Source organism: Microtus ochrogaster, assembly GCF_000317375.1.
Source record: "Microtus ochrogaster isolate Prairie Vole_2 chromosome 14 unlocalized genomic scaffold, MicOch1.0 chr14_random_2, whole genome shotgun sequence".
NCBI lineage: Eukaryota > Metazoa > Chordata > Mammalia > Rodentia > Cricetidae > Microtus > Microtus ochrogaster.
In genome coordinates this window covers 11,484,867-11,504,413 of record NW_004949097.1, presented here as the reverse complement: position 1 = coordinate 11,504,413, position 19,547 = coordinate 11,484,867, and the positions used below count along the sequence as shown (strand labels likewise).

The 19,547-nt window shown below is 45.6% G+C and overlaps 1 protein-coding gene across 3 annotated transcripts in view; it reads left to right on the top strand.

The window, feature by feature from the left end:
- Bcat1 (branched chain amino acid transaminase 1) overlaps window positions 1–18,615 on the top strand; it is a 75,403-nt gene extending 56,788 nt beyond the window's left edge. For all 3 annotated transcript variants that reach the window (XM_005364586.2, XM_005364585.3, XM_005364587.3), the window contains exons 7-11: window positions 3,231–3,373; window positions 8,690–8,775; window positions 10,760–10,900; window positions 13,339–13,413; window positions 16,662–18,615. In XM_005364586.2, the coding sequence (XP_005364643.1) occupies window positions 3,231–3,373; window positions 8,690–8,775; window positions 10,760–10,900; window positions 13,339–13,413; window positions 16,662–16,703 (487 nt within the window). In that variant the 3' untranslated portion in view covers window positions 16,704–18,615. The remainder of the gene's footprint in view (window positions 1–3,230; window positions 3,374–8,689; window positions 8,776–10,759; window positions 10,901–13,338; window positions 13,414–16,661) is intronic.
- Window positions 18,616–19,547: the final 932 nt, after the last annotated feature.

Sequence of the window (19,547 nt, the reverse complement as noted above, 5' to 3'; positions counted from 1 at the left end):
TGAAGATCAGAGAGTGAAACAGCTGCCTTAAAAACCAGGCAATGGTGGGCTGGAGAGATGGCTCAGAGGTTAAGAGCGCTGCCTGCTCTTCCAAAGGTCCTGAGTTCAATTCCCAGCAACCACATGGTGGCTCACAACCATCTGTAATGGGATCTGGTGCCCTCTTCTGGCCTTCAAGCATATACACAGACAGAATATTGTATACATAATAAATAAATATTTTTTTAAAAAAAGTGTTTCATTTTATCCTATCATTCCTATGTCCACCTCCCTTTCTTTTTTTTATCTTTTCAGAAAGAGATCCCAGAATCTAACCTCCTTTGCTTAGTGTTTTCCTTGACCATGACCAATAACAACTTGCACCAACCCCACTAAATGATGATAAACATCCATAACTACCAGATGACCAAAACCACCCACCCCACTTCTCAGGAATGTGGGCATCATGTTCTTAAAACTACTTCCTGTTGTCTCAGGACAACAGCATCTTTAGGGGATCCTGAGAAAGTGAAGATGATGATCGAGTTCTGGGAGAGCTAGCTGTTGTCCAGTCTTGATACAGTGGGAACATGCAGGGCTTATTGGAAGTCCTGGCGGAGTGGTCTGAAGCTAAACCGTCTTAGCTAACTGCCTTGACGTTGTCCTGAACAGTTTGTAGTCCAAAGCTGATCTGGCCAAGTGGCACTGCCACAGTCTAGGTAGCCTCGTCATTGCAGGATGCCATCATCTTCTGGAGACCTCAGAGGTTACTACCAGGTATAGTCATGGTCACTGCAGAAAACTTAAACATTTTAAATGAAAATATACAGCAGATCTTGGAGATGTTAAAGGACCACAATCTGTTAAATCATCCGGGGTGCTCAAACTTAGTTCCTACTTACCTGCTTCAGACTCAATCCCAAAATCGCATACGGGAAGCTAGATGAAGCTTATTTCTAGGATTAGTTATTATTCTATATGACCATTAATATCTATCCATCTATCTGTCTGTCTATCTATCTCTCTATAGATATCTATATGTATCTTATACATCTTGTAAACTATCTTTTATCCTAGGTAATTAATAGAATCTCTTTGTATTTTTTCCCCAGGAGCATTTTATAATCCCCAACAAGGCAAAATTCTCTTCAAAAATTTTCTCTATATTATCTACATTCGAATCAGCTAATAAGATATCATCCATGTAATGGTAAATTATAGATTGAGGAAACTTTAAGAATTATTTCCAATAACTGTTGTACAAAATATTCTGGGAGGGGCTATTTAACGTTCTTTGTGGTAAGACACTCTATTGGTATCTTCTAACAGGTTGACATTATTATAAGTGGGCACCGTGGAGTCAAACTTTTTTTCCATCCTGTTCTTGTCAAGATATAATAAAAAAGCAGTCTTCTAAATCCACTCAGACAGGTTTGTCAGTTAAACATTTTGAAGGCCGGGAGGGCTATTGGTACCTTTGAAAGATCAACAGCTGTTGTGCCCTGCTTATGGTACAACTTGAATGGTTGATGACTCTTAATTCCTTTTAATATTTCTCTCAGAAGCATTCTTTATTTTATGGTTTGTTTCTGAGATTGGAGGAATGTTAATCTGTGTTTTCCATTGCTGAGACAAATGATGTCCCCATAAATTCATTGCTGTGTTAGATTTGTATGGCTTTAATTTTACTATCTATCTTTCTGGCCCTAAACACTCAACTCACCTTGTACTTTGATTTACCTGAGATAAAATTCCAATTCCTAGAAACTCAAATATTTACCCCCTGAAGAAGCCAATCTGGATGCAGAGATTTTGGTGCAATTATTTTACATCTGTGCCTGTGTTAACCAAACCTTCACTTACTATGCATTTATTTGTATTTTTTGCTTTTATCATTGATCATTTATAGAAGTTTACCAAATTCCTTGCTTTACAGTCTCTCCTGAGAGTTGTGTCTTACCTGCTGAAGCTGTTCTGTCGTCCACAGTACGGTTTGTAACAACAGGCATTACGTCCTTTAATTGCTCTGTGGAGGAGTTTCTTCAGTGCTGACAGGGAGTGATTGAACCAGATTTGATATTGGGGCCTGTGAGAGTCCCCCCAACACAGTTACTTCTCCATCCTAGTCCAATGCTGGCTGTTGCCACACTTCCGTCTACTTCAGAAGGCTGGGGTCTTCTGTTTGGGTTATCTCTAGAAAAAACATTGTTTCTAGGAATGCTTTGCCTACAATCCCTTTTCAGATGACCATGTTTATCACAATTAAAACATCTTTCCTTTTGACTTTTCCTAAAATTTTTAGAAATCACTTCTGTCAAAGTAGTATCATAAGTGAGATGCAGTATTAGCTGTATTTCTGATCCGTTCATCTTTGGGTGCTGATCTTGCCTTTAAAGACCTAGTCACTCTTGCATCATGAATGAGCATTTTCAAAAGTCAAAGATTCAATTCATATTTGTCTAACTTCTAGATTTGATATTATTCTATTTACAGGTGAGGTCAATCTTTGCAAAAAGTCAGTGAAGGCTTTTGGGCCTTGTATAATTTTAATAAATGGTTCAGTCCTCTCTCCTGATTCTTCAGCCCTGTCTCAAACATCTAGCATTGCTAGATGACGTAGGGCCAAGGTGTGGCCATCAAGTCCAAACTTTGCAAATCATCATACTGGCCATCACTGAGAAGCTGGTCCACTGAGAAGCTGGTCTTGGGAAATATCATATTTCTAGCCCTATGTTGTTGTTCTGTGGTTCTAGCTTCATCTTTCCAGAAGGTGCCTAGTGTTTCTTAGCACCAGGCTGTTTGGGGGCATGCATGTGATTCTCCTGATTCCACTCAGTTGTGATGGTCCTGCATGGGCCCGTGGACATAGATTTCTTTGGTGTTAGGGTCTCTAGTGCGCTTTCTTTAATGTTCTAAAGATAGAGTAATGTAGTAAAGCGATATCTCGTGTGCGCATGCTTGTGTTTGCATGTGTTCCTGTCTGTCTGTCTGTCTTTGTGTGTGTCTTTGTGATTAAGGGTGGGCACAGTGACTCATTGCCTTAGCAGGCATTATCAGATCTCACAGCGGGGGGGGGCACTGGGGAGAGTGAACCAACTCCCATGATTTGTCATCTGACCTCCATACACGTCTGGAGGCATGTTGCTCTCTCTCTCTCTCTCTCTCTCTCTCTCTCTCTCTCTCATGGGATCTTGAGACTGTAGAGTAGGTGACACATGTTCATAACCAGCAGGTTTTCTTTTCCCCACCAGCAATTACGGTGCATCCCTTCTGGCGCAGTGTGAAGCGGCGGAGAATGGTTGTCAGCAGGTCCTCTGGCTGTATGGCAAGGACGACCAGATAACCGAAGTGGGCACCATGAATCTGTTCCTCTACTGGATAAACGAAGATGGAGGTAATTGCTTTTCTGGTGATATGACCGACCGCTGACAACGATAAGGGTCCAGAGGCTGCTATGGAGCTGCCATCCGACTTGGTTTTATATTCTTGTTTCTGTTGTCTGGGTTGAGCCTGTGGCTTAAACCTCAGCCGATGGAGAGATGGCTCGGCACACTAGGGGACCTCTGTTCTGTTCTGAGCAACCACGTGGTGGTCAAAACTGATAATTACGCAGTGTCAGGGAATCCAATGCACTCTTCCTGCTTCCATCGGCGCTGCACACATGCAACAAACAGAATACAGACAAAATACATATAGTGTCACAACACTGTCACTAGTGCTGAGTCTTGGTTAGTTCACTGGTTGTTCAATCTGTACCAAGTAGTATGTGCTAATAACCATCTATTGGCTATGGGGGGGGGAATTAGTACAATGCTACATGCTAGGCAAGCTCCTTTTAGAGCTACACTGTGGCCCCCCTTTTACTGTTTATTTTGAGGCTCTCTGTAGTTGCCTGGGGTGGCTTGAACTCACTGTGCACCTCACAGTGGCCTTGAACTTGCTATCTTACCTGAGCTTCCAACTTTGTGAGAATACAGTCATGCTTCACTAGGCTTGGCTGGGATGCCCCTTTGACTTTTGTTTGACTTTGTGATGCTGAAGGCATAAGTCAGGACCCTTCTGCCCTTTGTCAGGGCTCCACTTCTGCCCCATACCTCTCTCTCACTCGAGTTCTCTTCAGAATTGGTGTCGTTGCTACACATTTTGATAACATCTCAGAAGTCCTATAGACTTTCTTTTTTTTTCCCATTTGATTAACTACACTCTTAGGGCTACAAGGAGGCTCAGTGGTTGGGAATGCTTGCCACCAAGACTGAGTTCAACACTTGATACCCATAAGGTAGAAAAAGAGAACCGACCCCCATAGTTGTCCTGGTACCTCCACCTGGATGCCCTGGCACATGTGTATCTGCACATTCCCGTGCAAAATGCACAGTGTAGATCCCGACCTTGCCATACATGTTCATTGACTCCTGCTGGCCACTGTATGTAAATCACAGAGATTCTGTTCTTTTATTTTTTCAAGATCTTGAACTCACTGTACAGTCATGGCTAATCCTTGGTTCTCTCCTTCCTATGTGTGTGGAATTATAGCATACCTGGCTTGAGGTTTTGTGGGTTTTGTTTGTTTGTTTGTTTTGTTTTGTTTTTGAGGTAGGGTCCCATTCTGTAGTCTGTGCCAACCCCAAACTTACAGGATTCCTCCCGTCTCAGGCTGTAGAATGCTGTAATTATAAGCATGATCCCCTATATGTGGCTTAAAATTCAGGGCTGTCTCCAGCATCCTGAATGGTCAGTGTCTGCCTTTGATACGGGTTCAGTGAAATGGTGACACTTTATGTGGTGGAGAAGGAAGTTTCTATCCCACCCGGTCCCACAGCCCTTCAGTGCCAAATAAACACATGGGGTTTATATTAATTATAAACTATATTAATTATAAACTGACCCATTGCTCAGGCTAATTGCTAACTATTTCTTACAACTTAAATTAACTCATGATTCTTTTCTATGTTTAGCCACATGGCCTGGTATCTTTTCTCCATGAGGCATTCTCATCTTGCTTCCTCTGTGTCTGGCTGACAACTGCATCTCTGCCTTTCCTCTTCCCAGAATTCTCCTAGTCTGGTTGTCCCACCCATACTTCCAATAAGCCAATCAGTGTTTTACTAAACCAATACGAGTGACAAATCTTTACAGTGTAGAAGAGCATCATCCCAGAGCAATATGACCTAAATGACTAAATGACCCAGGGCAAGGAACAAATTAGACCTGCCTTGACCATTAGAATTTTGATTGGTATGTGTAATTTAGGAGCACATCTTTAGACCTGTTTATATTTCTCGATTGCTTATTTCACAGAAATAATTATGGACATTGAAATGTGAAATGAAGTCAGGGTGTGAATGGCTGCTCATGTCTCTACCACCGGTACTAGGAGGTGGAGATAGGCAGATCCTGGGAGAGACCCTGATTCAAAAATAAGGTGGAGAGCAATAGAGGGACTCAGTGTTCTCCTCTGGTTTCTGCATGTATGCACACACCCACATGTATACATGCACACACACACATGTACACACATGTACTCGCCCACATATACATGTGTGTGCACACATACATGTGCGCACACACATGTATACATGTACACACTCGCCCCCCCACACACGTACACACCCACATACACAAGCATATGCACACATACTGCATGCACGTACACACCCCACACACATATACACACCCACATATACTTACATATGTATGCATACCCATATACACACTCATATATACATGTACATGCACACACATGTATGCACACATGTATGTGGACATATGCACATACATGGACACATGGGCACACTCGCCCACAAACACATGTTTATGCACACACATGCTCACATACATGTGCGCGCGCGCACACACACAGAGAATTAAATGATACTTCTAGGTACAAGCTCCCAGTCTTGCGGGAACTCCCCCATCCCGGCTTTATTGCTATAACGGCAAAGAGGTGATTCAGATGAGGCAGAGTGCAGCACGGTGTATCTCAGGATGCTGTTTCCTCTGGCATATGATTCAGTCAGATGCACCAGGTGTACTTCTACTCCTGCTGCTTGTACATAAACGAAATTTACGTTGGAATTTGGGGCTTTCAAGCTGGGACTTCTCATAAATATACCTATAAGTGACGATGCCGGAGAGGTGGCGGGCACCAACCTCTGCATGCAGGAGACGTCGTCTTCCCTGCCCACTCCTATGCCCATTCCTACCCACCCAACGCCACGCACCACCACAAGCACAAACAGACATCGTTCAGAAAAGGCAATGCCATCATTTATGGGAGATGCCAAGGACTTAACCGTCACCTGCGTCATAGTTGTAGAAGTTATCCAGATGCTGCTCTGGTGACTAACTGTTCCTTAGCGTTCACAGAGCATTCTTGCATGGCTGTGAGTAAGATCGGAGTAGAAACAAGAGGCTTTGTCTCCCAACTTTTGTAAAATATCGGAGTCCTCAGTAAGAGGAGATTTTATAATTCGCTCAAGCAGATTCTTGTCTCAGTGTGCTCCCTCAGTTGGTGTGTTCACCACCAAGTTAACAGGGTGGGAGTGAGTGGGCCTGGGATGAGCGCTCTGCTTCCAGAGGACCAAATTCAGTTCCCAGCACCTACGTCTGGCAGCTCACAGCTGCCCGTAATTCCCGTTCCCCGAGCTCCACAGGCATTCACACATGTACAATAATAAAACAGAGTCCACTCCCTTGAGCGTCCTATCTCTATCTCAGCTGTGATCTGACACTCTCTAACACATCCTCGCGTGTCTCTCCTGGGAGGGTGAGGAGGAGAGAAAACAGTGGCGCACAGAACTCAGGGCGGTAACCAGCTGCCGGTATTCTCTGAGTAACAGGCTGCATCTGTAGGGTTCTGTTTCCCCCCAGCGCTGGCTCCTGCAGGTGTTTGGGTGGCAGGGGAAAATGACTGCTTCTCACCCTGACAAATTTGATGACAAATGTCGGCATGTCATCGGCTCTGTCTGGAGACCAGTGGAACAGATGTTCTGTTCCGTGACCTCAGGCTGGTGGTTACAGTTGGATGCTAAATCCGTTTCCCACAACAGTCTTTGCACACTTGGAGGCTGCTGTTTGTGTTTAACTCGGTGTTGTCTTAGAGTTGAGCTAACTGTAGGAAGGGTCTCTGTGTGTGTGAAAACTGCACACACACACACACATACAGACGCACACACTTCTGTGTCTAGCTAACGAGCTATCGCAAAACGCGTTTATTTTGAGATCATTAACACTTCTAAAATGACAAGTAGCCTCCGGAACGTTGCCAGAGCCAATTTCTTCTTTCTAAAACGCAATTTTCAGAAATAATCTCTCCAAATCAAACTGCGGCAGCCTAGCAAAGACGATTCATTCATTCATTTTGTAAAATTAAAAAATAAATGCTTATTATAGGGGCTTGTGGCATGCCCTTCCACAGTTCCCAGGACTTAAGTGGTCAGATTGAAGTAGGGTGTTTTCCATCTTATGTTTTGAGGTACAAGGTGAGCCTAAGGCTACTGGTTTGACAGCCCATCCTTGCCTCCACAGCACCAATATGAGCCACCCCGTTCAGCTTTTACATGGGTGCTGGGATCTGAACTCAGGCCCTGACTCGGTCTTCCCTGCCCAGATTACCCGGTTCTGAGGCACAGGGTTGCTGGCTATGGCACTGGCGTGGGTTTTACGCACGATTTTATGTTTGCTGCTCTAAGTGCCTACCAGCTTTTATTCACTAAGTAATCATTCTGATCTAGACGTTTATTGTGAAGAGCATTCTTTAATTCTCACTTCCAAGAATAGACTTTATTTCTTATTTGTGTGCGCGTGTGTGCATTCCTTAGAATCTGCATGTGCTTTACATGTGTGCAGGAGCCCTTGGCAGCCAGAAGAGGGTGTTGGGATCCTCGGAACTAGAGTCACAGAGAGTAGTTAGGTGCCCTAGTTGGGTCCTCTGCAAGAGCAGCCAGTGCTCCTAAGGGCTGAGCAGTCACCAGCCTGAATCTCTTACCCTTGAAGCAGTTCATTGTTCCACCGCTGAAGGATGCATGGCATGGAAGATGATTAGATAAGGAGCTACCTTTCTAGGTAAAAAAAAAAAAAAAAAAAAAATCTTCCTTTTACAAAAGTTGTATTGCATTCTTTTACGTTGTGTAAAACAAATAGCATGTACACTGTGCACATGTGTGGTGGTCAGGGGACACCCTGTGGGAATCAGTTCTCTCTTTCTACCACGGGGTTTCTGGGAGGTTGAACTCAGGGTGCCAGACTCGGAACCTACCTTTATCCACTGAGCCATCTTGCTGGTCCCTTTTTTGGTTTTGCTCATTTAAGAAAATTTGTGTTGTTCTTAATTATGTGTATCTGTGTGGATCTGCGTGAAGAAACGTGCCCACAAGTGCAGTGCCCATGGGTTCTGGGAGAGAGGACGAGATCCCTTGGGACCGAGCTACAGGCAGTTGTGAGCCTCTCATGTGGGTACTGGGAGCAGAACTCTCGTCCTTGCAACAGCGATACCTGCTCTTACCCACTGAGCTGTCTCTCTTGTTCTTGTATTAAAATTAGTACCTGGCTGAAAACCGAGCAGAGCTTTGAGAGCCCAATGATGCAGGAGAGTGGAATTAACTACCTGCATGTTGATTACTGGTCTGATCGTGGGAAATGTTCCTAACAATGGCCATCGCGGCGACACGTCTAATGAGATTTCGCAAACACTCCTGTTTCTAATTAACAGAAGAAGAGCTGGCGACACCTCCGCTAGATGGCATCATTCTCCCGGGTGTGACGAGGCAGAGCATCATCCAGCTGGCGCAGCAGTGGGTGAGTGCCCTTGGTCCCAACTTCCAAGTCCAGCAGAGACTCATCAAAAGACTCATCAGATCCTGCGGTTCCCACCAATAATATCTAATCTTCAAATCTTCCCTCGAGCCAAAGATCTCTCTAGGTCTGTGTTGGCAAAAACAGCCAGTTTTTACTATTCTCAAGTAGGGCACACAGAGAGCCAGCTGAACAGGCTGTTTTGGCGAGCAGGGCTTCTGTGTAGGCTCAGTGCATACAGGGCAACTTCTGCTACAACTTACCTGTGCCACGCCGGGCGTTTCCATGCAGCCCTTAACTTCAACTGTGAGGTGTAACTCATTGCACTCGTGACTTATTTATCCCAGCGTGTCCCTGACCATTATAGGAGCTACAGGTTTTCATTGATGTATTTATATCAGCAAAATGTTGATTTGTCTATTTTTTCTCCTTCTACTATCCCCCCATTATCTTACACATGCTTATTTTGAAATTAAAAACACTTAAAGCAAATATAAAGTTGTTTTCAACAGACTTTCCAATCCATGCAAAAGAGGCAGGAGTATTGAAGCGTGTGTTATTTGAAGTGACGCAGCATTTGTGAGGTAGATGTGGTATGGGCTGGCAGGCTGGCGTGGGTCTTGGCTGGTGCTTGTGACCCACATGTTCTAAAGGTCCCCAGAGACCACGGGAAGGCTTTGAGCACACTGTGGCCAGACAGTCCTCGCAGACAAATGTTTAGACACACACATTATCTCAGAGCGGACCAGCGGTTTCTCTGGAAAAGACTGAACATACAGGAAATGGCTAAACAATCCTACCCGGTCCAGAGTGGACAGAACCAACTGCCGCCTGTTGGCTGCCACATCGGACATGGCATTTGCAAACCGTTGGTTTAATCTCCAACAGCTCGCCCTGTCCCAAATGTGTCTGCACTTGGAGAGATGGCTTTTCGGAGCTCAGTAATTTGTTTTATTAGGAGAACAAATCGACCAAGTACGCAAGACCTGATGACAGGGTGTGAGCCTGCGTGTGTCCCACACCTCCCGTTCCCAAGCTTGGAAAACAGGTTATTATGGAGGGGTCTTTCTTGACTTCTTAGCTGCAGTTTATTTTAAAGCTTGCTTGAAACAGTCAGAGTGCCAAGAGGCTCTCGGGGTCACCGCAACTTGCCAGGGAGCTAGTCCAGAGATAAAGATGAGCCCAGTGAACATGATTCTGTTGATTTGCAAGATGGGTTATTTTGTTTTCTGTTTGTTTTTATTTTTTCTCTCCAGAACACAGACCTTAATTGTTGTCAGTGATGTTTGCTGATTTCTGGAACACAAATTGTTTAGCAATTTAATTTTATACAAAATCACAACACTGCTAGGTTTAATTCTCATAAAATCAAAATATTGGCTCCTAACAGTGACTATTTCAGTTTTATCAGCTTAGTTATGATTCTTACCAGTTTCAAAAGCAATCAGATCTTAGTTCAGATCTAGTCCTCTGTTTACCAGCTGTTTGGTCTTTTTTTGGTTTTTCGAGACAAGGTTTCTCTGTAGCTTTGGAGCCTGTCCTGGAGCTAGCTCTTGTAGACCAGGCTGGCCTCGAACTCCCAGAGATCCGCCTGCCTCTGCCTCCCGAGTGCTGGGATTAAAGGTGTGCATCACCACCACCCAACCTAGCTGTTTGGTCTTAAGGAAGCCCCTCAACCTTCTGGAAGCCAAGTGTCCTCCCTCTGACGTAGAGGAGGTGACGACGCCTTCAGAGCCTGGCAGCTCCCCCAGTACTGATGTGTGATGCCACCAATTTTTCTCCTTTATTATCAAAGACGTGGAGAATGTATTAAGTGGGAGACCTAATCCATGACAGCATGTAGGTCTTGAACCAGGCACGTGTGAGAACATGCCACGAATGCGCCGGGAGCATCTTGGTGACTTCATTTGGAAGTTCAGCCAGACCCAAAGGTAAGCACTGACTTTTCTCTTTCTCTTCTTTGTTTATTTTTTGCTGTTCCACACAGGGTGAGTTTAAGGTGTGCGAGAGGTACCTCACCATGGATGACCTGACCACTGCCCTGGAGGGGAACAGAGTGAAGGAGATGTTCGGCTCAGGGACGGCCGGCATTGTCTGTCCAGTCTCAGGAGTTCTGTACAAAGGCCAGGTAAGACAAAAGGTTCTATATGTTAGTCATTTCTAAAATCAGCTTTTGCCCCGGGGTTGGCGAGATGGCACAGTGGTGGAGACACCTGTCATCCAGGCTGAAAACTTGAGTTTCAGTCCCTGGGAGCCACATAACGGAAGGAAAGAAGCCAACTCTTGAAGCTTCTCATGTGTTTGACAGCACCGCACTCTGCCCGATGCTCTCAGTCAGTAAGCAAATAAATGAATGGGATTATGAAATACATAAACACTTACCTGTCATGTAATGAAGCCATAAAATGTGTGAGGGAAATTTGAGCAGGTTGGGCCTATGTTGGCACAGATCTTCCATCTTCCCGGAGGTTTAGTGAGGGCTCAGACATGAATAGCGAGTCAGCCGTGTCCTTGGCAAGTGTGGAGCTGTGGGGAGAGACTAACACAGCTGCCTGTTCTGTCTGCCTGCTGAGGCAGGCTGCACAGCAGGAAGCTCAGTGTTCCAGCTCGAGGGAAAGTCAAGTTGCTGCAGTAGGAGCGGAGCGACAATAGGCACGAAGTGCACATGAGAACTGCCCGCTCGTTCCTCTGCCACCGGCACTGTTGTCGGACTCAGACCTCTGGAGCAATTCAAGGATTACCTCTTTCCTACACCTGTCCCTTTTATAAAGAACAGATTTATTTTATTTCACGTGTACAGCTATTTTGTATGCATGTCTGTCTGGGCACTATGTACACGCAATGCCACAGATGCCAGAAGAGGGTGCTGGAGCCCCTGAAACTGCCGCCACAGGTGGTTGTAAGTCACTCTGTGGGTGCTGGGAATCAAATCGGGGTCTTCTGGAAGAGCAGCCTGTGCTCTTAACCATGCAGCCCTCTCTCCAGCCCCCACTTACCCATCTTACTTGTGTCATGTATGCATTATCTTGCCAGTTGGAGGCCTTTCTCCATTATAGCAAAGCCAGTCCTCATGCATATCATTCAGCCTGTCTTTTTTTGAGATAGAATTTCTGTGTAACAGCTCTGGCCGCCCTAGAACCAACTTTGTAGACTAGGCTGGCCTTGAACTCACAGAAATCTGCCTGCCTGTGCCTCTCAAGTGCTAGGATTAAAGGCGTGTGCCACCACTGCCCAGTTCAGCCTCTACTTTTAGAGTGTAAAGATAGGAATTATTTTTACAGGCATTCTATAAATGTGTAAATGTTACTCTATATTTGTATGGGCAGTCTGGAACTGTAGGCATTATTCTGTAGTTGTGTGCTTGTTATTCCTATAAGACTAACTGCTTCAAATGACTTGTTAAATGTAAATTCCCCTGACTTTTACGTTCAACATTACAACCTCAACTGACTGGGTTTACAATGATGATGATGATGATGATGATGATGATGATGATGATGATGATGATGATGATGATGATGATGATGTTTTGCTTGACATTTCAGTGTTTGCTTTCCAGGAGTGGTTGCTGATACAGTTTCATGTAAAGATTATTTCACTGTGGAAGAACTACCTGGTTTTATATCCGTGTGGCAGAGAGATGGGAGGGAGGCATGCATGCCAGAGAGGGACCTAGAAAAACAAAGAGGGAAAGAAGAGATTGCAGGAGGCTAGTTTGAGTATTTTTTGGCAGTGTCTATTTGTGATATTGGTCCATTTTGGTAACTAAAATCCACTTGTTACTCCACTCTAGAAATAAAAGTTTACAAAGGTTAGCTTATTTTTAATGCTTCTCCTAAATGCTTCTGGGAGGCATTCAGAACCCAAAGGGCTTGTGATTATCCTATTACACTAAAAAGGCATAATAAGAAGAGTGTTTGAGAATATCAGCTATCTACTAAAATCAAAGCATCAAAAGCCAGCCTGCCAGCAAGACATGAATGGGCAGGACTCAGACACACTAAGGGCACGAAATCTCTTTCAGCTATGAGTTTAGCCTGCCTTCCCATAGGAGTTACAGCCCTTGGAGGTACATCTTGCCCTAGATGCAGGTTCAGAAACCCTTTTGTGAATGGGGATGAGACTTGCTTTAATTTATCCCTTTGAAATGACTTGCTTTGGTTTGTTGCAAAATATCTTTGAGATCTGGATTGTTGGCAGAGGGTTCAATAGAGGGCAATTATTCATCCTATGAATTCTTAGAATCCTGAGTTTCTCTACTGTTTCAGGGACCTCTTCTAGTCTCCCGAATCCCTTAGACTGTCTGAAGAATGGCACTCAAACCTTTTGTGTGCTCGATTGAGTTGGTAGGAAACGAACACGCTGTCACTGGCTGACTTTTTTTTTTTTTTTCAAATTCTGAGCAGAGATAACTCAGGTGTAGGAGGTAGCGTGTGTGGTAGGTATGCTGGGGTGCCTTTCTGGGCCTAGCGGAGTTGCCATCATGTCACAGGAATGCCACGTGTGCTTCCTGTCACCGCCATGTGTGCTTCCCACCCTCAGAGCGTTCTCTCCCCTCTTCTGCAGATGCTGCACATCCCAACAATGGAGAATGGGCCCAAGCTTGCAAGCCGCATCTTGGAAAAGTTGACCGATATCCAGGTAGACGTTTTTACCAGCTGGGGTTGGGGATCAGCTAGGAGATGGCTCAGAGGTTAAGAATATTACTGCTCTTGAAGAGGACCTGAGTTCATTCTCCAGAACCCACAAGTGGGCTCACAGCCCTAGTTCCAAGAAATCTGATGCCCTCTTCTGCATGCCTGAGGCACTCTGTGCGTATGGTGCACATATGCACATGTAGCAAAAACATTCAGATACATAAAATAAAAGTAAAGAAAATATCGCAAGCAAACCCACCTTGGGGCTCATAATCATAAGAAGCTTGATGAGGTGGCACACCCCTTTAATACCAGTACTTGGGAAGTATGGGCAAGGGGATCTCTGACTTCAAGGCCAGCCTGCTCCACATAGGGAGTTCAGGTCCTGTCTTAAAAAAAAAAAGTTGAAATAGAAAAGATTCATATAGGGGGTGGATGATTAAAATGCGCTCTGTCCATTGTACTCAGGTCCCCAGAATCCTATATAAATACTGGATAGACACAGCAACCCAGCTGGGAATTCCAGCTTCTGAATTACTAAGTGAATAACTAAGTGGTTAGTGAGACTACCATATCTGTGAGCTCTGGGTTTGACTGAGAGACCCTACCTCTAAGAATAAGGTAGAAGAATGTCGGCCTTGGGATTCTCCATGCATGTACGCACATGTACATCCACAGACACATGTATCTATATACATACAGAAATGCATAACACACACACTAAAAAAAGAAACAAATAATAAAGGACATGCATGGTAGAACATTTGAGAAAACCAGACCTTTTCTCTCTTGACTTTCATGTTTTTTAGCGACTGTGGCACTAACTCTAACATGGGCTGGGAATGTAGCTTGCCTGGCAGCGGGCTTTCTAACACGCATGGCACCCTGGGTTGTGATGCCTACAGCCAGCGGGTTTCGTGTGCATGCCTACAGTTCAACACATGGGGGTTGGAGGTGGGAGGATCAGAAGTTCGTGGCCGTCAGATACTTTGCAAGTTTGAGGCCAGCCTAGGCTACGAGACAGCCAGCCTTTAAAAACACACCAAAGCCCGACAATTCACTCGGAACTCATACAGAACAGAGAGACAAAGAGGTTGTAAGCACAGGCACAGGGGATCAGGAAGTGCCTCAGAGCCACTCACCACGTACGAGCACCGTACATTTCCCAGCGTTTGTAAGCACCAGGGCCAACCACCCGCAATCAAAACCACATCTTTTTTTCCCTCAATTATTTTGTGCTTGTGTCCTCAAGTCTCCAAATTATTCCCTTACAAGAGGGCAAATTGGTACTGATAGCCAAGGGACTAGCTAGCCTGTTTCCAAGAACAACAATTTTGGCAATTACTGAGGGAGCAAGAAAAGAAGGATGTTACATCATGTTTGAGATTTGATCTCTTTGGGTGTTACATGGAAACATGATGTTTCCCTACAAAGTGTCCCACAGATTTTGAAGACAAGGGTAATAACCAGCAAAGCAAGGGAAAGAGAAACTGAGGCTCTTGCCAGTATGACCCAGGGGGAAATCTCTGAAACCTCGGATCTGACTTGACGTTTAGACTTTTAGTGCTAGGCTAAGTAAGTGCTTGTCCGATGGGGCCAATAACCCACACTGTCCAGGGTGCTAGGTTACTATACATACCTGCTGCAGGCGAGAGTTCAATACAAGGTTATTCTGTCCCCACCCCCTTCTTTCTATTTATAGCCAACAAGGAAAAGCACTCCTGTTTTTTTTTTTTTTTGTTTTTTTTTTTTTTTTACAGAAGCCCAGGTAAGCATGGGCAACGCTGCTGCCTGCTCTTCTGTTTCTGCCCACCAGGCCACAGCAGCGCCCAGTCTTATTTAGGTCAGCTCTGTTCTCCAGATGCTCTGTGTCCTGTGATGCTGCCTGCCTCTGCCGAACCTCCTTCGGTTTGGTTTGCAGGGTCATGTCTGTCCTTCAGCATCCATCCCTTGTGGGACTCTGCATCACTGGGTTTGCTTTTGAGACAGGGTCTCACGGTGTAGACCAGGCTAGCCCTGAACCTCTGTGGGAACCTTTAAGTACCTCCTGAGCCACCCAAGACCCTGACGTTCCTTTATAACCAGCCACGTTTGTCCTCTCCTCCAGCTGGGTTTTCCTTCTCTTTATGTCACCTGGGGTTTAGCTCGGGGTCTAGGGTAGAGAATACACACAGTAATGTTTCTTCACTGAAAGGAACGAGAAGCTGAGATAAATTTCTTTTTTTCTTTTTTTTTTTTTTTTTTGGTTTTTCGAGATAGGGTTTCTCTGTGGCTTTGGAGCCTGTCCTGGAACTAGCTCTGTAGACCAGGCTGGCCTCGAGCTCACAGAGATCCGCCTGCCTCTGCCTCCCAAGTGCTGGGATAAATTTCTTTAAACAAAATCTTGTGGTGTTCCTAAGTATTTACATATTCTAAGAAAAGATAGGAAAAGTGTCTTAAACCATGTGGCACTGGTGACCTTTGTAGTGAAACACTTGAGGCTAGGGATTTACAAGGAAAGGCTTGTCCAGCTCACAGTTTTAGAGAATTGATATTGATCTGGTCTCTGAGATTGGCAGGTGGCAGGTGATCAAGCCACACCACCCTAAAGTTCTGCTGTCTTTCAGTAGCGTCACCCTGGAGAAAGGCCTTCAAATGAGGGCCGCTGAAGGAGACCCAACTGACTTCACATCACTGGAAGTGTCAGACTCCCCTTCCAAAGCATGTTTTCCTGTCTGGATGGATACTGACACGGCTATACCTGCCCCAGGGCAGCTGGAGCCTGGGCCTCATGATCAGGGGAAGCAGTATGAACAATGAGCTCTTGATTCATGGGATGGGAAAAGGCAGCTACAGGTTCACAATAAGGCCATTTTCATTTTATTGATCGAGGTAGGGTCTCATATAGCCCAGGCTAGCCTTAAATGCCTGTAGATCCTCCTGCCTTCATCGCCCAAGGGCTGGGATTGCAAGCATGTGTTGTCACCCCTGATTTACTGATTTTTTTGTAGACTGATTTTTGTTTTTAGTTACATGTGTATGGGGTTGCTGGAGGGGTTGAAAGTGTATGGAGGCCAGAGAGGGCCTTGGATCCATGGAACTGGAATCAGACGTTTGTGTGCGGACACCCAGGTCCTCTAGAAGGTCCGTCTGTGCTTTTAACAGCCAAGCCCTCTGTGGTGTAGTAATCGAGCCCCTTGGACAGTTGTGACTGCTCGGGTTTGCTCAAGTCTTGGTTTTACACTAAAACATGTGTTTTTGTTTTTGTCGCAGTACGGAAGGGAGGAGAGCGACTGGACAATCGTGTTACCCTGATGGAAAATCTCAGTGGGTCACTGGTGTGCCACAGAAGACAGACCTCTGCCCCGAACCTTGACCGCCTGTTTAGTTTTCTATGTTAGAGTTGCAGTGTTTGTGTGTTACCAAGTTGAGGTTTTTCCTCGAGCCACAGAAATTGTCGGTACCAGATATCACCCGTAAACGCGGTAGCGACTGGTTACTGTCATTTTCTCTACTGGAGCTTTCTCTGAGAAGATATTGATGCCTCCCTTTGTCCTGCACAAGATCCAAATGTCTGTTCGTTAGCAGAAGGTAGCGTTCCCCCAACCAATGAGACGTCTCTATGTGCAGAAGGATGGCTGAGGACATTTCATAGGTGGTGTCCCTGTGGCTTGTGGGTAGCCTTGGGAACACTCAGAGCAGGGCTTTTTGTTATTGTTGCCAGTGAGGTTTTTTTTGGGTTTTGGTTGGAAGTTGAACTCTCTAGGTAGCTCTGGCTGGCCTGGTACTCCCTGATGTCTGCCCAGGCTGATCTCAGACTCAACACAGTCCTCCTGCCTCTGCCTTCTGAGGCCGGGTGACGGCCGGGCATGGTCATGTCTTGATTTGTTTTTTTGTCTTTGAGTCAAAAATGCAGTCACCTGGATTTCTTCCCTCCGTGCTTTTGTAGGTCCTTAAGTCCAAGCTAAGGAGGAACTGTCCCTCCCTGGTATCAGGGTCTGCCGCAGTTTCTCCTGGAGGGTCTGTGAGGCTCAAGCTCATTGCCCCCACTGCCTTTTGTATAGTATTAGAACTGCCTGCTCACCATGCTGCTATGGACTAGGGGCCCTATGCCTTCTAGAGGGTTGTATCCTCAAAGCCCAGCACACAGTAGGTGTTCGGTACGTATTTACTATAAAAACAAACACTGAAGTGTGCTTCCTGTCTCCATGCTGGACCGCTTTCGGAAGCCATGCCCGATTCTGGAAGCACGCCGGAGCATCACCTCACACTGTCTTTCTTGTCCACTGACTCCTGCATCATGGTCGGTTGGGAGAATGATGTTACATTTTAAGGTTATCTTGGAACTGGAGTGATTGCCCCGGACAGAATTCATGATAAAGTGCCAACCACATGGAAATGACAATGCTGTACTTTGAGTGTTAAATGCCAAACAGAAGGGTAGGTAGGGAGACACTCTGGGTTTTGATCTTCATCCACATGTTGTGCCATTCTCTTGGGTGAGCATTGATGTGCCACCTGGCTGGGTAACAGAATAATTCCAGACAGGGTTTCCCTTGTTTAGGGACTGAGTGGAAAGGTCTTTCATTTCCCGGTTTACCCAGGAGAGAGTCGTGTCTGCTCTTTAGCCTTTGCGTTCAGAGTCAGGAGCCCGAGTCTAAATAAGTCAGTGGTATCCAGATGTGCTCCCACAGATGTCTGGGCAGCCATAGCTACACACAGGAAGCCTGAGTTACACAGGCCCGGGATTTGTGCTCCTTTGCTACCACGCCTGGTGATGTTGGTGTGGAGAGCAAATGAGTACCACGAGCTTTGACATCAGAGCTTATGGGAGGGAACAGCATCAGCTGAACATCAGTGTCTCAGCGTCAGCACAGGGCCACATCACTGCAAGGCCCAGCTTCTTTCTTAAGCAGACAGAAGGAGGCATTGTGAGCAAGGCTCGGCTTTCAGGGAACATGGTCAGAAGGTCTTGAAGGGACTTAGAGGGGATGGTAGTGCAAAGGTGGTGACATGGCGGACACTGGGTGAAGGGTTTATAGAAGCACAGGTACGCACTCAGAGGTGGCCTTGGGCCACAGCCATCTTGAGTGCAGCGCTCTATGTTTGCGTTAAGGACCCGAGGTGGTTGTATTCTGCAACAGATAAATTCTTCATTGTTGGCAGGCTCTTCAGATCTGTGATTATGCACACTTTGCTGCTGTCAATAAAACAACTGAAAAGCACACTGCCTCGTGTCGTGAAACTGTCAAGCTTGTGTGTGTGAAGTTATAGTATGTCCCAAGGTTTGGGCAGTAGCTGCAGTAAATGGAGTGGGCATGTTTGAGCCACGGCAGCACCAAGCATAAGGACTGAGGGCACCAGACACCTGAAACCACACGACCATCCCAAAAGTTTGAGCAAGAAATAAAAGGGGCATTTAAGAACCACCCTGGGCTGGTGAAATGGCACAGGAAGGAAAGTCCTGGCCACCCAGCCTGATGACATAAATTCAGTCCCAGGACTGACCTGGTTGAAGGGAAGAACTGACTTCTACAGGTTTTCCTTTGACCTCTGTGTGCCTGCCATCCCCTAACACAGCACATGAGTAAATCAAGCAAACAAACCATCTCCCCTGGCTACAGTGTTTTGTCCCTGCCTTTCAGTGTGGCACAGAAAGACGATTGATGTGATAGCCAATCTCAAACATCCACTTGGGGATGTCTGAGAGTTTCTCAGACTGTCATCTGAAGGGAGACGGACCTCCCTGAGTTTGGATGGCGAGACCTAATGAGCTGGGATGTGGGCCTCAAAAGGGAAAGGAACCTGTTGAGTGACAGCATTCCCGTGTCTCTGCTTACCGACCTACCAGGCTGTGAACAAGCAGCCTGGACTTCTCATCACGGGGCTGCACGCAGCCATCCATCTGGCCATGAAACCTTCCTGCCATGAAGAGCACATCTCCTCAGACTGAGTCAAAATCAGTCCCCGTTTCTCTACTTGCTTTTGTGAGGTATTTAGCTGTGAGCAAAGTTACTAAAACTGGTCTTCTGTTTTCTGCTGTAATGAGTTCACCTCTCTGACAAATGATGCTCCAGCATGTGGCTAGTTACCTTCAGAGTACAAAATACTTTACAAAGATACATGGTCAAGGCCCAATAGCATAAAAAAGACCTTGTA